The sequence below is a fragment of the Anas platyrhynchos genome, chromosome 19 (genome assembly GCF_047663525.1).
Source record: "Anas platyrhynchos isolate ZD024472 breed Pekin duck chromosome 19, IASCAAS_PekinDuck_T2T, whole genome shotgun sequence".
Taxonomy (NCBI): Eukaryota; Metazoa; Chordata; class Aves; order Anseriformes; family Anatidae; genus Anas; species Anas platyrhynchos.
The window spans coordinates 7,690,046-7,709,160 of NC_092605.1; the positions used below are offsets into that span (position 1 = coordinate 7,690,046).

General features: G+C 50.9%; 1 protein-coding gene across 2 annotated transcripts in view; it reads left to right on the plus strand.

The window, feature by feature from the left end:
- The first annotated feature begins 217 nt into the window (after positions 1–217).
- Positions 218–19,115, plus strand: part of SEPTIN9 (septin 9) — a 118,405-nt gene continuing 99,507 nt past the window's right edge. Inside the window, exon 1 of one of the 2 annotated variants that reach the window (XM_038165212.2) lies at positions 218–601. In XM_038165212.2, the coding sequence (XP_038021140.1) occupies positions 580–601 (22 nt within the window). In that variant the 5' untranslated portion in view covers positions 218–579. The remainder of the gene's footprint in view (positions 602–19,115) is intronic. The other variant, XM_038165216.2, reaches the window with a different exon arrangement.

Genomic DNA, 19,115 nt, shown 5'->3' on the forward strand with positions numbered 1-19,115 from the left:
GAATGAGCCCTTTACGCCTGGGCTCGGCGAGGGGAGAGGTGTTGGTGCTGCTGGGCGCCGACGGCCGCTCGTGCACTTTGAGCTGGGAACTGCCAGGCTCGAGAACAGCGCTGACCTGAGCTCTTTTGGCAGCCGGGGGCCGAGTCAAAGCTGTGGGGTGTGCCGGGCTGGAGGCACGAAATTCCCTTTCTTCTCCCCCTGCCGCGCTGACCGACCGCTCCGCGTCTTCCAGGGCTGGCTGCCGGCAGCAGTAACCCACAGATCCCCTTTGTTCCCTAGGGCGATAACGTGCAGCCGCCGGGGAGGCTGAGCCCTGCTCTACCCCTGCCGGTGCCAGGAGAGTTGGAACAGCCCATAACCGAGTGCGTGATTAGGGAAGGTGTGCGCTAATTAATGGGAGCGCGGGGCTGCCCCTCGGCTGCAGCCGCGCGCGTGGATGCGGTGGCGGCGTGCGCGTCTCCTCCCCGGCCCTGCCTGCGCCAACAAAAGGACTGAGCCCGTGGCACAGCACCCCGGGGACAGCTGGCGGAGCCGTCCCGGCGCTGGCTGCCCTTCCTATGAGCAGCTCGAAGGAACAGCATGAGGAAATCAGCGTATTCAGGTGAGCAAGCGGCCGCCCCGTCTGCGCCTCTCTCCTCTCGGCTCTCTCCCTTTGGGTCTGTCCTGGGAAAAGAAGAAAGTTTAAAAACTCAAGTCTGGCTTGCACGAGCCCCTCTCCCTGCAAGTGGCTCTGTACTGGAGAAAGGGGCTGTTTTGCTCTGTGTAAACAAACCTTGTTGACAAGTAGAAAAGGCTTAAAAAGCAAAACAAATCAAGGGAAGTAGCTTGTGAGAGCCAAAACTCAGCTGTTGTGGCACGGAGCTTGTTGTTCAGAAAGCACCTGGGCCATACAAGGCTGACTCCAGTGCCGAGTGGCAGCCTGAAATTAAAACAGGACAGTGCCATTGCTTGTGACACCAGCCTCAGGGCTGGTGGGGCTCCCGGCTGCCCTGTGCAGAAGAGCTGGGACCCCCAGACACCACGGGATTCTGATTCTTCCTCCCTCCTCCTCCTCCTCCCCCAGCTTTGTGGTCTTGCCCTGCCAGGTGAGGGCTCCATGCCCTTGGCTTCCTGGGGCTCCCTCGGGCTCCTTCCTCCCCAGCTGACCTGGGAGCGAGCAGCCACGGCTGCCAGCTTTTCTCGGAGCTTTCTCTGAAGTCTTGCCAGCAGCCCTGAGAGGTGGCTGGTGCATGACAGCACGGACGTGTGCCCTGTGACAGGTCCGTGGCTCGCCCCATGCAGCTTGGTGCCCTCTGGCAGCTCTTCTTGGTGCAGACTTTGGCTCTGCAGCATATTTCTGTTTGGCTCCGGCTTCCAGCCCATGACTCTGCTCTGCAAGCCCTGTTCTGCCCTGGCTTCACCCTGCCTGCTTTGGGAACACGGTGTCATGGTGCTGGTCTCCGTCCTGAGTCACGCGTCTGGGCAGCCGCTGTGCGGCGGTCACCGGAGCCACGTAATGGCCTGTGGGACTCGGTGGAGCTGAGGGAGCTGGTGGTTGTGCTCAGAAACTCCCGTGTGATGCTGCTGCCTGTTTGTTAGAGTCAGGAGCATTTCCCCGTAGTACATTTCTCTTACACAAGTGGCTGAATGGACTGCCAGGGAGTTTTTCTTAGGGCGTATGTGCCAGGAACCTGGGAAGGGCTAAGAATGGTTATTAACGTGTTGTAATAGATTAAAGTTGGTGTTAATGGTGACGAATTGCACCTAGGGAAAGCTGCTGTTTGTACAGGCCTCCTGAGGTGCTGCTCACAGTGGCTGAAGGGGCCCTGGAGCAGACCAGAACAGGTGTGGGGGTAGCTGGGGGGCTGAAGGAAAAGCTGTTAGTTTTGTGACCTGAAATTAAGGCTTCTCAGGGATGAAGCTGTGTATTCCTTAATTGTTTTGTTTGCTTTGAGCTAATTGTGCTGGAGTGAAGCTGTGGCACCTCAAAGCCCATGATGTGATTGTATCTCTGGTCAGTGTCTAAATTAGCATTAGCTTGGTGTTGCAACGAAGATCAACTGACATCTGGCCAGTACCTTTAATTCAGAAAGGGACTGCAATCATATTTTGGAAACACTGTTTGCCTGGAGTTTTGATTTGGTACACGGCAGCTATTTACAGAAACAAACAAACAAAAAAAAAAAAGAAGTTAAAGGAAGGGAAGAATTGCATTAGCCAGTTAGAACAACAGCACAATTGCACTCTGACCACCACCAAAGCACAGACAGCTCTTGCAAGCAGCCCTGATGTGTGTGTTGCAGAGGCTCTGCTTCTGGTTGTGAAAATCCCCGTTGTGCTGAGCTGGGGCCTTACCTCCCCTGGCTCATGGGGAACAAAAGCACTCGGTGAATCACCCACTGCGCCGTGGAGGCCTTTGGAGAGCTGCCACCTGCATGCCGGGCAGAGCCAGCCCTCCTTATCCTGTAAATCTGATGTCTTTACAAATCGGGGAGCAGCAGCGGTGACTGGCTTTGGTGAAATTCATTTGGAATCCAAGAGACAAGTAAGAGGTACAGAGTGCTGCAGAGCCTCCAGGCTTTCTATGGATAGAGAAAGCAAGGAGATGACAGATGAGCAAGTTCTCAGTGCAAAGCCTCACTTCTCAAGCACCGTGCTGGCAGCCTTGACAGCCTGGAAACTCATTGCTTTGCTGAGAAACTGCCCTAAAATTAGGACAAAAGAAACAGCTTCCTCAACCCCTCTTTGAGGTTAGGGAGCATCCCTTCCTTGCCTCTTCCATATATTCTGAATTTATATATTCCATATATTCTGAATTACCAGCTTCCAATGAACCTAACCAGAAGATTTCATGACTTCGTAGGGCTGAAGCTCCAGCCCTGTCCTCCTCTGTTAACACAGCAACGCTTTGTGGTGTGCTCTGTTAGCAGGCTGCTCCCCACCTCAGGCAAGGTTTACCTTTGCTGAAGACCTTCAGGGGAAATTATTACCCATCTGCTACAGCTCTTGAGCACATGCCATATAGGTGCGGTTGGGATAGCGCTCGCCTTCGGATGCTTTACCTCTTACTGATAATGAGAGGTTCAGACCTTTGTGCTGTAGCTGCAGGCGCTGGAGCTCAGCCCACAGCTCTCTTCTGGAACTTCCTGGCAAGAGGAGAGAAGAGGGCAAAAAAAGGGATTTTACACAGCAAGTTAAAAATGAGCAATAACCACTGCTGAAGCCAACTCCTAAATGTTTGCTTTAGGGATGTCTATTATTTCAGATGCTTGAGGAAAGGAGAGTTTCTTCTGAGTTATTTTAGTTGTCCTGAAATATTATTTTTTAAAGAGTTTTTGGGTTCTCATTTTCCATTACTCAAGCACAGTTGCATTGCCAAAGAAGCAACAGATGGGATTCATGACAAATGCCACAATATTTTATAGGCATTTTCAAGGATGATGCAAACTGTTTTAGCCAAAGACTGCTTATAGTTTCAGGTTTGTAAGTTGGCATATGCTGAAATAAGGGTTGCACTAATTGCAGTAGCTGCAGAACTGTCATATGTGACCCACCCTTACCTTAATTATCAAGTCCTAATTTATTGGTAAGGCACGTATTTAGAAATAACTGCTTGTATATGAGCTAAGGTTATAGGGAAACATGCAGAAGTAACAGGGAACTGACCTGATGGTTGCATTAGGATTCGAGATTTTTTTCCCCCTCATCATGACTCACAAACAGATTCCCTATAAAACATGCACAATAGGATAGGGAAGGCAAGGGACTGAAGACAAGGCCCTGATAAATCTGCTTTGCCGTGTGGCTGAAGACAGCAAACAGCTGAGGTGCATTTCCAGGGACATGTGGGTGACCTTGAGCTCCAACTCGAAGTGCCCAATGCCAGCTGCTCGGTGCCTGCTGCCAGAGCCACGTCCCCAAAGCACCGGGCAGCTGCCTCCAGGGAAGTGCTGCTCTTGGTGGTGACGGGAGCGCTGCAGAGCACGGCAGCTGGGCTAGCCCAGGGACGTGCAGTGCAGCAAGAGATCATCTGGCAGGAAATGCAGGAGCTCACTGAAGCACAGTGAAGGGCGGTGGGTAGGCTTGGTCCCCCCTAAAAGCAAGCATCAGGGGTTGTGGCTGGGCAGGCGCCTGCTGAGAGGGGCCTCGGTACAGCTGAGATGGGAAAATTCAAGAGGGAATCTTTTCCAGGCTGACACTGCACGTGAGAGGCCCAGTGTAATTCCCCCCATGGCTTTTAACCTCGCTGTGATAAAAGCTGCTAGGTGTGGCGGAGATGACACGGGGCTTGCAGAGCCCCATTGTTCTCTCCTGAGCCGGACCCGGTGTCCTCAGAGCCAAGTGGCATTTTGTTTGTCTAAGCCATGGAAAAATCAGCAAGGTTGTTCAGGCTGATTTTTTTTTATTATTATTTCGTAGTTCCTTGATCAAGCTGTAGTATCAAGGGAAAAAGAAAAATAGAGCTTGGATCCAACAAAAACATTGATTTAATTTAAATTGTCATTTTTTTAACAGAAACTTCCAATATTTTGTTTTGAAATATGTAGAAAGCCATTTCCTTGAGCTCAAACTCCCAGATAGCTCTTAGTCTCCCAAAGCTGTGTTGCTGGGCCAACAAGCTCTCACAAATAAATGACTGCACTGGGGATTTGCGAGCAGCCAGAGGAAGCTGCATCCTCAGTCTGCGGCTGTTCAAACCTATTGCTCCAAACCTGAATTCGGTGCAAGCAATGCCTCTGCCAGGTCAGCTGAACGAACTGCCCCCTCGCACCATTTCCACTTGTTATCCCTGGATGAAACAAAGCTGCCTGATGCACTGAAGCATATTCCTGGTGCATCTGTTGCAAGGCAGTGGTCAGCCTCTGTGTATTGAGACAGAAGCACTTTGCAGTTATTCAGCAGGGAACTGGTGAAGGAGCAGGTACGGCTGTCACTGGCACAGCTGCGTAGTGCTTGTGCAAACAGCCTGCAGTGAGGGAAATGCACCAGCCTTTGGGAAGGCTTCTTCAGAACAGCAGGAACAACAAAAATCCCCTGCACCCAGAAAATGGGCAGAGCAGTGAAGCCCAAGCTGGCTTCTTGCCTTTTCTTCCAGCAGCAGAGCTGAAGCACTTGTCAAGTCAATGCAAATGCTGGAGACCTGAAAGGGCAGGAGGAAAGTGGGGAGAGGATGGGATGGCACTGGCAGTGCCACTGTGGGGTGAACTTCCCCAGGAGTGCCAGTCCTAACATCACGGTCAAAGCTTCAGGCTTTACAAGTTGTGAGTACTGGGTTTGGTGTGGGCATTGTGATACCTTGTGTTACTGACGTAACAGGAAGGAAAATAAGGACTGCAAAATGAACTTTATTGATAATCCAAGAATAGCAGGAGGCTGGTGCACAAAGGGCTTTGTATCTTGTTTTCAGGATGCTGAAAGGTCTACAGGTTGGCTTGGTCAGCTGCGTGGACTTAAAAGAAGCCATAAGTCAGATCTGTGTGAAAGCTGGCTGATACCAAATGTCCACGGCCCCCTATTCTTGCTTTAAATCCCCAAACAAAAGAGAAAACAGGCACGATCCAGTTTCTGTATGGCAAACACTTGCTTATTGTTTTAGGAACTGCATCTCTGATTAGTCCATGCATCACTCACATTTTCCAACCAGTAAACAACGGCCTCGGTGCCTCGTCGTGTTTACACGTTCTGCCTGGTGGGCTTTCTTCCCCAGCCACCTTCATTTATTTATTTTTTTACCACTTGATCCATCACAACAAGCCAGTTGCTGCTCCGTCCTTGCCGGAGCCACTTCCCTTCGCTGTGTGAGGGTTGGATGTGGCCTTTGACATCTTTGCTGGTTGCTGCCCCGGTGTTGTATGAGCTACAGCAGCATTCAGGGGCATGCAGAGAGAAGGGCTACCACAGGCTGAGTGCTGCAGGGCTATAGGGTGAAAATGCACATCTTTCCCTCCCCGTGCCTCCAGATTTCTCAATAGCAGGTTTGCACTATGAAGTTAACGTCCAAAAACCTTTGAGTACTTTGATTATTTCTAAAATGGAGCAGGTGTGCGTTACAGAACTAGATCTCTAATGTGCCTATCCTCTTTTGTTAGTAATTTTCCCAGAGTCCTACAAGTTCTTGGTGTCTCCAAGGGGCAAAGCACCTTGGTGCTTGGACAGACTGTCAGCAGCCTTTGAGGCCTCACCGTGCCTTTCTGTGGCTCAGCAGATGTGAGAGCTGTTGATGGTACCTGGCGTCACTCCTGGAAAACTCACCTCTCTGCTTGTTGCAGAAATTGAAAGGCAAGCACGGGAGGTTCAACACAAAGCACAGTTGTTATATCGTACCCACATGCTGACAGAATATATTGCTCTAGGTGTCAACACACCCTGTGTTGCAGTCATGTTTCTGATGGCTTGAGATGATTGATGTGATGTTAGCAGAGCAGTTCTCCAGCGGCAGTGTCACACGGAGCCAGGGTGGCAGGATCGGTGTGACGGGTTGGGCTGGGTGCTCTGCCACTGCCAGGTTTGGCTGCGTGTACGGGCAGTGCTGGAGCTTTGCTTTGGGTAGGAAACATCCCAATGACTGCTAGGAAGGTTCAGAGAAGCAGAGGAATCCAGCCTGCTGAGAAAGCCACATTTAGAAATTGTGATATGTAGAAAGAAGAAAGCTGTCCAGGGCCTGATGGGGTGAGAAACTCTTCTCACAGAATACCGTCATCATCTTCAGTGCTGCTCAGGATGAGCAAGGACAAGAAGTGCCATGTGCAGTGAGGAAATGCTGCAGAGCAATTCCATGGCAAGCAGGTACGCAAGTGACAAGGAAAGGGGAGCTAAGGACGTTCCCTTCTTTCCTCCTGCACTTCCATCACTGTTGGCATGCTCCTGGGCTTGCCCCTGGCCTGTGTGCAGCTCCTGCTCCCTTCCCTGCTGCTGCCCAGTGCAGAAGTTGTGCCTGGCCACAGCTCAGACTGGTGGAGGCTCAGCGTTGGCTCCCCTCTGCCCAGCCACTGCTTGCTGTGAGGCAGGGAAAGCCCTTAGGGAGCGGTGCTGCTCGTACCAGATAGCGAGCAGAGCTTTCTGCATGACGTTAACGTGCCTCCTACATGCCTCCTTTTAGCACGTGCCAGAGTGGTAATGGCTTTTGCAGCTTAAGGCCAGAACGACATCCGGGGCAAAGTCTGTGGAATAGCACAGGACTTTGTATTGCCATGGATGGAAGTGCAGCTTCTGAAGCTTTAACACATGTGCAGATCTCTAGAGCAGAGAACAGCATTGGTGTGTGATGGTAACAGGAGGAAGGGAAAGGTTTTTTTTTTTGCCCAGTGGTACAACATTTGGGAAAACAGCTGGGCAGAAGGGGCTCACTGACATTATCACTCTAGCATTAGCACTGCTTGTTGTGTTACCGCAGTGTGAGGCACAGTACATGTTACCTCTGACCTGAGTTTCCCATTCTGGGGAGGGCAGCTTCAGAGCTGCTGTCCAGAGCATGCAACTGTCCCTTTCCTTCCCCTACAAGATGGTACTGCCTTCAGACTCCCAGATGGGAGTTGAACTGGAGAGGCTGTTGCAAGCTGCAACTAGCAGCAAAAGGGTTTTGTTCCCCTCTCCTTGTCCATGCCAGATGAGTATTATTTACAGGAAACACTTTGTGCAGCTTGGAGGTTTGTTTAGAGAAGGAGTGTAGAGGGAGGAGTCAGTTAAAAGCATAATGGAAATAAAATAAAATAAAAAGGTCATGGTAATGCTCGAGAAGGTCCATAATTTCCTGGTGTGGGAGTTTTGCTATTCTGGGGACTGAGGGAACAGCAGAGCTCGGGCTCTGGTTCCCAGGGGGAGACAGTGTTTGTTGGGGCTGGTGAGCAGAGGAACCAAACCAGCTTTCCCTGGGAAGAGATCAGATCCTGCTGTGGCCACGGGGCTGAACCCAAATCAGCTGCTGGAGACACAGTGAGTCCCTGGCATGGTGTTGTCCTCTTGCAGGGCCTGAAGCCACGTCCCTTACATCCCTTATGTCCCTTTGCAGGCTGCAGCAGCAGTGCTGGAGAAACCCCAAGCATGCCTGCCTGGGGAGCAAGCTGGAGTCCTAATCCTCAAGAGCAGCCCCTGGGTGCGAGTTTATTTTTGCCGTTATCAAGGGAAATGGGGATTGCCTATAGCCTTATATAATGCACAGAATAAACAAAGGAAATGAGTACAAGATGCCCTCGGCAATTACAGCCAAGAGTTGTCATTGAGTGACTCAGCAGCCGAGTTGAAAGTGCCTGGACACGTACAGAGAAAAGTTGCTGAGAAGAATAACAGATCTCGGCGAGTTACAAGTCAGGACAAAGGAGCTGCACGTGATAGACCAGGGGAGGTTGCAGGGATTTAGTCAAGTGAGTTTAAGGCCGATGAAAAGCTGTGAGTTAACACGGCTGGAGGCTTTGGCTTGCCTGCAGGAAGGATACAGATGTGGGCATGAAGAGCATGCGCTGATGTGAGGAGCAAGTGTCCTGCACTGGCTCGGATGGGGGGCACACCCAGCTTCTCTGGGGCTGGCATGCTCCAGGTCTATCCGAGGGCTTTGCTTCCTAATATCTGATTGCCCTTTTTCCCCTCCAAGATGACTTTCAATCTTTAAAATCAAAAGCAACTGTTTTTTCAAATCAGTGAGGCTGAAACTCTATTCATTAACTTGGAGTGTGGAAATCTGACCTTGCTGCTTTTCCTGAAACACTGTGGTTCTCCCAGTCCTCTGCTTTGCTTTGGGGAAGCTTTCTGACCTCCCTGATCTTTGGTGTCCTGACAATAAAGGGAGTCACGTGTGCTGTATTGCTTTTATCTGAGGTCAGTTGCTAGAAGCACCAGGAAATCCTTAAAATCAGACCTTTGCTATGTGCTCTCACAGCCCTGTTTGCCGCATGAAGGGTTTTTTCCCCTCTGGTGTCCTGCCTTCACGTGTTTAAGAACGTGTTTTTATCAAAGCGGGCATAACACAGAGATGTGAGTTTGAGTTGTGCCCAAGCTGTACCAAACCCACTGCATCCTACCCTTTGATTTCAAGTGCCTGTTTTTGTTTTCAGTGGGTAGGTTACAGCTTTCGGAAGTGCTGAGTATTTACTGAATAGATCAGACTTGCGCAGCCCGAAGGGCTAACATTGCTGTAGCTAATTGTCCTTTGACATTAATTGTCATTCAGCTACATCTGCATCTGTAAACATTTTCTCAGATTGCTGTACTGACAAGTGAGATGCTTTAGTTGGCAAGTCCCACGTCTGAGCAGGGCAAGGCTGTTGGTGCTGCGCGGTTCTAAGGGGATGTCATGGCTTGGGTGGTCTCTCCCTTCCCCTTGGCAGCTGCAACACGAGGCTGGGATTTATCTCCTGGAGCGGATTTTTGTTGTCAGATAAACCTCTGAACAGTGATGTGAAATAATCCGACGGCTGATTTCTGCAGCTCAGGGTATGAAGGATGAGCTCAGCTGTCCTGCCTTCGATCTATCCACAAAGGCTTTGAGTGCTCCTGCATGGCAGAGCCGCTCTGCTGCCCGTGTCAGCCCCTGTCCTGGGAATCAGCATCACGCAGCAAGGTTTTGTAATAAATGCCATGATTTTGGGGGGCAATGGGGAAGGTGGGTGGCAGAGGGGAGGATAGCTGAATTATTTTTTTGTTGTTGTTGTTTTTTCTGACTTCTTTAAGATCATCATGGAATAACAAGAGCCCTGTGCTTAAGTCATGGTGGAGAAGGAATGGTTAAGAAGCTGTTTCATAATCTGTCAGGATTAATGTTCAGATTTTACTGAGCCTCTTATGCCCTTTGGGGCATGAATATAAGCACAGGAGCACCCAGGAATGGATATAGGCCAGAAAAACCTCTTGTGGTAACATGCTGGGTGCTTATTATGGGAGGCATCTGCATTAGATCCTTTCACAAACTGCTCCTGTTCACTTGTGGGACTTTTGTGGGATGCTGTTGGCAGGGTTTGTAGCACAGGAGGAGGGCTGGCAGCTCCGTACATGGGAAGCAAGGAGCTGGAGGATTGGTGTGGGACACAGCCACAGTCTCTAGGAGGAAAACCCAACCTTAGTCCTGGGTAAAAGCCAAGTGCCCTCATTCCCTGCCCTGGGGACACTTCTGTGTGTGAAGCCCCTCCATGAGCCCCCCTCCTGCGGGGCAGGGATGGCAGAAGCATGTGTCAGGGAATGGAAAAGCAGAAGCAGAGCTGGCTGGCCCTGTGTACCACACAAATCTGGGAGAAAAGAGCCTCCAGGAGAAGGGCAGGAGAGAGGGCAGAGCAGGAGGGGAGGATGAGACCCTGGAGGATGCAGCTCTGGGATGAGGAGCAGCGAAGGAAGAAACAGAAACTTTCCGGACAAACCGAGCATGTTCACTCCTCAGACACCCCGGGCATGTGGGTGAGATCTAGGACATGCTGTTCTTTGCTCTAAGCCTTGATTGTGGAGGGTTTACAGATATTTTTATCATTTCTGCAGTGTGTTCTTAACTTGCCCTGAAGGCAGGGAACTTGAGGACAGGAAGCAAACCGGGTGCTGTGGGCTGCTGGGCCAAAGCTGCTCAGCTCCAGGGCAGGTAGAGGAGAGGTGTGAACTCTTGTGAAGATGCAAGAGAAAAGTAAGCAAATTCTTTAGCGAGGTGTGCAAAAATGAATCAGAATACCCAGAAGTTTTACTGGGTCATACTGGGTAGGATGCAGGAAGAGAGCTGTGATGCCCTCCAAGGAGGTAACAGCTCTACAAGTAGCACCTGGGTTATTTCAGTTGTATTTGTGTTGTTACAGGTAGTCTGATGAGGAGGTAGTTTGAGTTCTTGTGAGCAGAGAGAGAAGCTTTTATTGATGATTTCTGCTCTTTGAACACTTCATGGCGAGGTTAAACACCTGCATGGGAGTTCACCCTTCCCATCACTAGCACAGGAGCCATAAACAGTTTGTAGGGTCGTCTTTGGAGCTTCCCTTGTATAAGCGCAGCACAGGTAGAGGATGCAGGGCTCTCTTTGTACTTGCCAGACAGAGCCCAGGCCCCTAAACACAGGAATTGTGCTGCTTTTGATGATATACCTTAGAACGTGTGGGGTTGGTTTTAATTCTCAGCTGGACAGCCAAAATGACAACTACAGGAAAAAAAAACAAACCCACAGGTTTCTTAGGTCAAGCCCTTCAGGACCAGGAGTTGGATGGTGTTTGAACGTGCACGTTTTATGGCAAAAGGTACTACTGGATGGAGCACAGTGGGTCAGGAGAGGGGGAGAGCTGGTGTTCAGACACCTTGAGCTCAGCGTGGCAATAAGCGCGTGGGGAGGAGGCTGCTGAGATGCGTGCCGGTGAGCTGCGCCTTTCCTCCTCCTGCTCGCCTCTGCCTCTGGGCTGCTGGCACCAGGGTGGCTGCTTTACCCCGGCTGTTCTGTGCCCTCCTGCCTGCCATCTGGAGACGACCTTGTTTGAATTTCTCGGAGGCGTGCAGGGGTGGGTTTGTTTGCGTTTCCCTCTAAGCCGATACCTGGCAGTCACGTGGAGCCGAGCAGGTGGCACACGGCGTGTTGTCCAATTCCAAGGAGCTTTCAGTTTTGTGGCAAAATCGGGGCTTATTAACACAGCCTGGAGGGCCTTCTGCTGGCCCTGTTGGATGGGGAATGCCTGGGTGTTTCCAGGAGGCTCTATGCTTGTGGGGCTGCAGGGATGTGCGGGCTCTGGAGGTATCAGCTGTGTGGATCTGCTGGGAGTGGGCAGGCTGCTGCAAAGCATGCAGCACGGGGTCAGGCTTTCTGGCTCTTGTAGCTGCTCTGTCCTGGTTTCTTACACAGGAGGAATGCCTGAGCACGTGGTAGGACCCCAGGCAAACTGTCTGATTAAGTGCAACAAGCTCTGGAAGCAGAACTGCTCTGCCTGGTACCCGGTGGCTTTTCATGTTGAGGATCCAGCGCACGGCGTTAGAGGTTTGCGGAGGGAGCAGCTCTAATCCACAGCTTCTGCAAGGTGAATTTCTGCTCCTGGGGCAGGAGAAGCCAGCCTGGATGCTGCCAGCCCTCTCTCACAGGGCTCTGACAGCCTCCCACACCTCGAGTCGGCTCCATCCCACCTCCCTGCGAGCACCTGCTTGGAGAACTTGTCACCCTCAGCTATTTCTGTAGCTGCTGCTGATAAAATCTGGTGATTCAGCCCACACAAGATCTGAATCTTTCGTAGGAACCTCCTGCAGCCACTGGCTTGAGGGCATCTAGGATGTGGGTTAGACCTCTGTGCTGGTCCTTGCTGAATCGCACCGCATCCTGTTTGGGTGGTTTTTGTCCATTTCCACTGTATTGGGATTTATTTGAATTCTAGTATTTTCTAACATGCTACCATTTCATCCCAGTATGGGATCATTTTTGTCTTTTATAATACTGTATTTCACATTTCAGGTGGTTAATGAATGCTGTATCCTTAGGTCAAAGCACAGCTGAGAAATCAGGCTTTGGGTTAAAACCCCTCAGCAAAGTCCCTCAGAGCATCCTGGAGGCATCCAAGCCCTGCTGCCTGTAGATTTGTGGGCAAAATAAGACTGTGAACCAAGCCAAGACCTGTGTTTTGGGTACTCCATAGCCTCAGCTGCTTTTCAAATTGTGTCATAATCTTTGTGAGATTAAACACTGGTTCAGCTGGTTTTTGTTTCTAAATCCCTCACTTATGGAATAAGCTGGTGGTGGCAGATGCCCAGCACCTGGAGGTTACACGCAGGGCACTTGGGGTGTGACAGGTCCCCCTGGGGAGGGACGTGGCCATTCCTCATGGTCCCCTGGAGCATGAGGCTCCCCTGGTAGGGGCCGTGCTCCCTGCTTGTCCCCGGTGCGGAGCCCTGCAGAGGGGCTGGGGCACTGTGAATACACATCACTTTTCCCTGGTGCCTTCCTGAGTGTCTGGGGGAGGCACCTCACAGACACTGTGTAGGAGATGTGATTACGGCCACCTTACTGCTGAGGAAAACGAGCTACGGAGAAAGAAGTTGTTTCATTCCGTTTGTGAGGCCAGATTATGCCCTAATCAGATATCCTGCCTCTGCTCCTTGTCTAATGACTGTCAGATAACCCAAGGGGTGATTATTACTGCAAATTTAAGTCCCGAGTCTTTCATACATTGCTCGTAAAGCTCCAAAAGAGCCAATCTGCTGTATTACAGAGGACTGAGGCTGGGAAAAGTCCAAGGTTGAATTTAATTTTGCCATCTACGTTCATCCATCTAAAAGCAGCTCTGGATCAGAGCCGGTCCCTGCAGACTCTCCAGCCGGGGGCTGTGGGGCTGATCCCCCTATCTTCCATCTCAGGGTGGAGGTGAATCAGCAGCTGTGGTGCCTGTTTCTGCTCTGTGAAGGATGTCTGGGGCTCTTGCTCAAATGTTGTGTCTATAAATGCTCAGGCAGGTGCCTGGGGCTCCAAGCATCTGCGGCAGAGAGAGGAGTCAAACCCAGGCCTGCTGAGATTCGGGTTGTCATCCTGCAGAGCAGGCATCCTTCCTTCACAGGGCTAAAGCACGTGGCTACTGGTTGGTAGCCGTGCAGGAGGGGGCTGCTTTGTGTCACGCGTGGCAGCATCCCTCAGGGCTGGTCCCGTTCACCTGGCTGAGGCACAGCTGTGCCGCGTTAAGGAGAGGCACCGCCACAGGTCCTGAGTCTCAGAACTGCTAAATCTGTTTAGTCTGTACCAAGGAACAGCACTTTCTGGCTCCAGAAGTGTTCACAAAAAGGTGCTTTTGTGGAGAGGAAGAGAGATGCCAGCAGGAAGCTGGCTGAGACAACACAGAAACATTTTCTCCCCGTGAACTCAGCCCCTGGAGATAAGGCAGGAATTCCAGCCCCCCCAGAGCATCCTCCCCTGGTCGATCCTGCGGTTAGGGCTGCCTGGGGATGCTGCAGCCTGGGCGATGCTCCCCCAGGAGAAGCCAAGGGCTGGGGCAGGTTGAGCTGGAGGTCTTGGAGTCATCTCCAGAGGCATCAGAAGGTGTGGCTCATGAGAAGCCAGCTTGTCTAATAAGCTCTGGCAGTGGTCAGTGGTGGTGATCTGAGCCTCCGGGCAGGGAAAACCCTTCCAGGTGTGGCCAGCAGCAGTTTGTGTGTGTGCCATGCCCATGGCACGAGGCAGCCGGGCATCGTGGTGTGCTCGAGGCCTTGCTGCCACACCACACAGAGCCCAGGGGAGCTCTGAATTATTAACCCCCTGCCTTTCAGTTCTTCTCACCCACTTCATCCCACTGCTGATTAGGCAAAGGAAAGGAAAACAAAGTAAATCTTACTATTCCTGGAGATGAAGAGGGTTCAGACTGGGTTGCTATTCACTCAGCTCCCTTCAGATTAATAACCTGTACCTCCTCTCTGACCCAAAATGTCTGGAAATGGTTCAAACTGATCAGTAGCAGGTCACGCACAGCCTGTTTCACTGCATGTGCTGCAGGTCCATGCATTTTGCAGTGCTGGGGTCCTCTGCATGATGAGGGGGCTTGGCATACGTCCATGCCACCTAAATAGCAGCAGCAGCATTTTTTTGCTGAGTATTTTCATAGTGGAGGCTGAAAATTTGTATCTTCGTGGTGAGTGACTCGTGGAAGGAATTTTGGATTCTGCCTCGACCTCTGCTGCCTGGCTCCGTTACACCGGGCAGGCTGTGTACAATGCTGCCTTTCAGGCATACAGAATAGGCTTTGTGTCTCTGTGCGAGCCCTCTTCTATCAGAGAAAAGCTTCCTCAAAGGTTGCAGGCAGTGCTCAGTGCTTTGAAATGGTTTCCACCTGTGCCAGGAGTGATTTCACCCTGCCTTTCGCCAGGGCTGAGCTGTGCCCAGGTGCCAGGTGCTTTACGCTGCCCTCCCAGAGCCCACTCCTTGCTGCCAGCTGCAGTAATCCCTTAGAGGAAGGGGCTGCACGGGGTCTGCTCGTGGCCCAGGAGGAGAGCATGCCATCAGGGTGATATTGTGGGGGGCTCCTAAAACTGGGTGCATGTAGCTGAGCCCCCTTTTTTTTTCCTTCTGCCTCTCTGCAGAGCCGATGGCTGGGAGAGCCTAGTTCTGTGTTGGGCCGAGACTTATTTGCTCCCTGACAAAGCTTTAACAGGATAAGCTAATAAGATATTAACACATAGGTTGTTTCCGTGTCTTGTTTTCGATCAATAAAGTCTGAAGTTAGTGCTCTCATGCTGGGGGTGTGCTTTACTCAGCAGGACACGACAGATGTGGGGCTCGGTACGGGCCATGGGTGCTCCCCAGAAGCCAGCCCCTCTGCGAGCGCCTTTAAACGTGTTTTGAATGAGGGATGGGGGAGGTGGGAGCTCGCAGGAAATTCAATCTCACTGCTGAGGCCTCCCAGACACAGCCCCTAGTGCTCATGTAGCTGCCCTGGGGGCTGCGGTCTGTCTTTCTGCGGGTCTGTCGGACTTGGAAGAGGGAACTGGAAATGCAGCATCGATGTTTTGGAGATGTTCAGGCCCTCTCAGGATAGAGATGGAGTCACACTACTGTTCAGAAAGGCGCTTTTGCAAACTCTGGTGTAAGCTGATCTGCAGCATTAGGCACTCAAATACTTCCTAAGAATTGGCTGAAGTCCTCTTCTATTCCAATTTCCCTGCTACAGCCACTATTAAATATAATTGTAAGATACAAGGGAAAACATTCAAAGAATGTTACTAGCTTATGAAATTGGATTGCCTTGGCTACTTCTGGGCAGATTTTATAGGGGGGAAAAAACTCAATTATATGAATCTAGGGCCTCATGGTAGTCTCAAATTGTAACTTCCCTTCTTCCCTGATATTTAAGGGCAGTGGACGTTGCTTCTGGAAGCTATAGATAGTGCCTGAGTCATCCCTTACAGTACAGCTGAAATGTAAAAATGTTAAATAATATAGGAGCAGGAAGGATATAAGCAGAGGAAAGTGTTTGACACCTCATTTTAAAAGCAGAGAAAAGGATACGTGGAGGAGGAGAGTTACGTGCGCTGAGCTGTGGCAGCAGCGGAGAGTTCCTGGCTCGTGGCCGTGCCGATGGCTTCTCCCTGCAGCTGAGCTCGTCCTCCCCAGCCATCCTCCGTGTCTTCTTCCTGGGGCAGCTGCTTTTCAAATGAGCAGAGCATCAGGATGCTGCTGGGGTTGTTGTTAAAGACAGATGAAAGAACGGGGGTGTTTGTCCCAAGGGGATAGCTGCAATCTGAGCTTAAATTTCTTATGCGGGGCTACCAAGGGAGCTGGTTTCTGGGCTGCAGTTTGGGTGTAGGGTTTTCTGGCTTCCAGGCAGCTCTGTGTAATAGCAGCAGATCACAGGGCTCCCACTGAAGCGATCCAGATGGCCGAGTGTGTGTGCTCAGGCTGCTGTTAGGGATGCTTTGCTGAATCAGCTCCAGGTGGAACCCACGGCACGTTGGTGTGGGTGTTTGATGCGGAGAGAAAAGTTTGCTCGTGCTTTTACAGCTTTTCCCACCTTACTTGTTGTTAAGCACGTGGCCAGACTGTTGAAAATTGTGACCCTGTGTATCTGTCAGAGACTCTGGCTAGGGAGGAGTAGGGTTTAGTGACTGCGGTCTCTTGGCTGCTCCTTTACCTGCCCCAAGTGCCTTTGTCTGGACGCTGCACAGTGGCAGCGGAGCAGCTCTTGGACCAGGTGGAGGAAAAGGGCATTTGGACTTGAACTTGTGTGCTTGCATCTAAGCAAAATTCCTGGCTGAGTTTCTCCCTCAGCAGTGTCTCCAGAGACAGACTCTGGTCTGAAAACCTAATTGGTGAAGGCTGCCCCTTACCTCCTCCAGATGTGAACAAGCAGTTGCTCATTTAGGCTGGGCAATCTTCAGGGCTGTTCCTGGAGTCCTGCTGGCCAAGCACACCGGCTGGTCACCCTGCCTGGTCACCCTGGCTCAGGAGAACTCCTCACCTCCGCCCTTTGTTGGCGGCAGCACTTTGGTCAGTGAGCCGCTGCCTCTTTGTTCTGCCTTTTCTCCCTTATGCACTCCCATTACTCTGGGAAAAATCAACATTTGCCTTTCAGAGCGTGGCAAACAGAAGGGGTCTGTATTACATCCCGATGGCAGCCTCAGGCTTGCAGGGCTCCGACGATAAATCCAGGGATGCTTGCTGCAGGGGGACCCTCTGGAGTAGTAGTTCGGGACCTGTGCTTGTCCAAAATAAGAGCAGGAAAGCAGTGTGTGCAGCTGGAAAATAAAATTTGCATTGGTGCTGCACAAAGGTGGCAAGAAATGGATTTAAAATCTTAACTAAGGATGATTTCTTCCCTCCCCCCCAAAAAATAACATGCTGCTGCTTAGTGTGATAAAGCTGTGCAGCGTTGGAGCACAGCAGACAGCCAGATGCAGGGGTGGGAAGCTTGCACCAGTTCTGCTGCGTGGCCAGAGCGGTGCGGGCCTGCGGGGAGAGGGGAGGAGAGCAGCGGGGTGCCTTGGTGGGAGTATTCGATCCATATGGAAATACCACACTGCAGTTTTAAAATTCCTTTCCCGTCTTTTAAATCTGACAGCGTTTTTCTCCAACTAATCGATGGCTATTGCCAGATGAACCTGGGAAAGTCCGGGGCACGCATGAGTCTGGCTGCTGTAAATGTTTGGGGGTTTTTGGAACTCGAGGGGAAAGGGGTAAGCAGCAATCATTTGTTTCATTCTCTGTTCGCTTAGTGCTTTGCATGCTAAGCCCTCTCCCTCATCCATTCAGGCACTCGGGTACTCTCGTGCTATTAAAGGTAATCATTAACTAACACATTTTTAGCTTGCAGAAGCTCTTGTGGCAGCTGGTTAATGTAAGAGGTTGATTATTTCCTTCTTTGAGCAAGGCCACAGCGTGGGTGAGTTCAGTGCCTTCCCCCTCTCCTCTCTGCCGGGAGGCTGCAGGTTCTGCAGAAATGCAGGGACCCGGCCCAAGCAGCTGTGTGGAGGCTGAGCCCTGCACATCCCACTCAGTTAGCAAAGAGGCCACGAGGACACTGTGGAACCTCACAGGTCCTGCTGCTTCCCTCTCTTGGGTTTCAGAAGGTGACAGCTGCTTGCAGATGAGAGTGGTGAGGACAGGTTGGATTTAGAGGGACAACATCTCTTCAGAAATCTGGTTAACTTCAGCAGTGAACTGGAAATGATTTTAGACTTGACAGTACACACAAGTTCCTTTCCCAGTCAGCATGGCTTCGCAAGAAGTTTTCTGTTCCTTTATAATCTTTTTCTCTACCATCCTGCTGCTATAGAAAAGAATTGTGTAAATCAGCAAAACTGACAGCACATACGCAAGATCCACTTTTGGCAGTCCCTTCCAATCTGTGTGGATGCTTGCATTATAAACATGCATTTGTGCAAATCCTCGGATATGTCGGTGTGGTGACGTGGCACCCTTCCTGCTGCCCTGTCAGATTACTAAAATGCTCCAACCAGACGGATCACAGATGATGACTAACAGGCTTTTTCATAAGAAAAACCGCTTGTGCTAATTTTTTTGCGCTTTCATGGTTGGCCAGCATATCTCTCAATGGCTATCAGCTGTCTAGGGCTTTGTGGACAGTAAAGAGCAGACGGTGACATACAGTGGTGAAATGCTGTATTTCTGTCAACTCAGTACCTGAGGGTTTAGTTTGCTCACCCAAGAACAAATATGCAGGGAAGGGGATGGTCTCTGCACTGTTTGAAGGATGTTTTAGGTATTGAGCAACCTACCAAAGCAGCTGGGGTTGTTGTGGTGTTTCAGTCTTGACACAGAGGTTGAATGTCTCTGACAAACCTTAGGTTTGAGCATGATCTGCCGGGCATGGCTCAGGATGTCTGGGCACAAACGCGTGGTGTGGGTTTGGGGGTCAGGCCGGGCAGCTTTAACTGATCTTCCCTGGCCTCAAGTTCTGTGGCTGTGTTAATTGATTTCCTGAGAGCTGCTGCAGTTGGGGTTAAAAGCTTGAATCAAAGCCTAAATGTGATGGGAGGTGGAATGCCAGGCCAAGCCCGTTCCCTGCTTAGCCTTTTGCTGTGTCCAGCAGCCCAGTTGTTGGCTGGGGGAAACCATTCGAAATTCAGGGGAAAAAAAAAAAAAAAAAGGCTTAACTCCTGCTGCCTCTTATCATTACCATAAGCTTTTGGAGTGATATTTTTTTTTAGCGTGAGCATGCACTTGGCACCTGCCAGAAGCATAACGTAGGAGGAATGTTTGCATTTTGCTCATG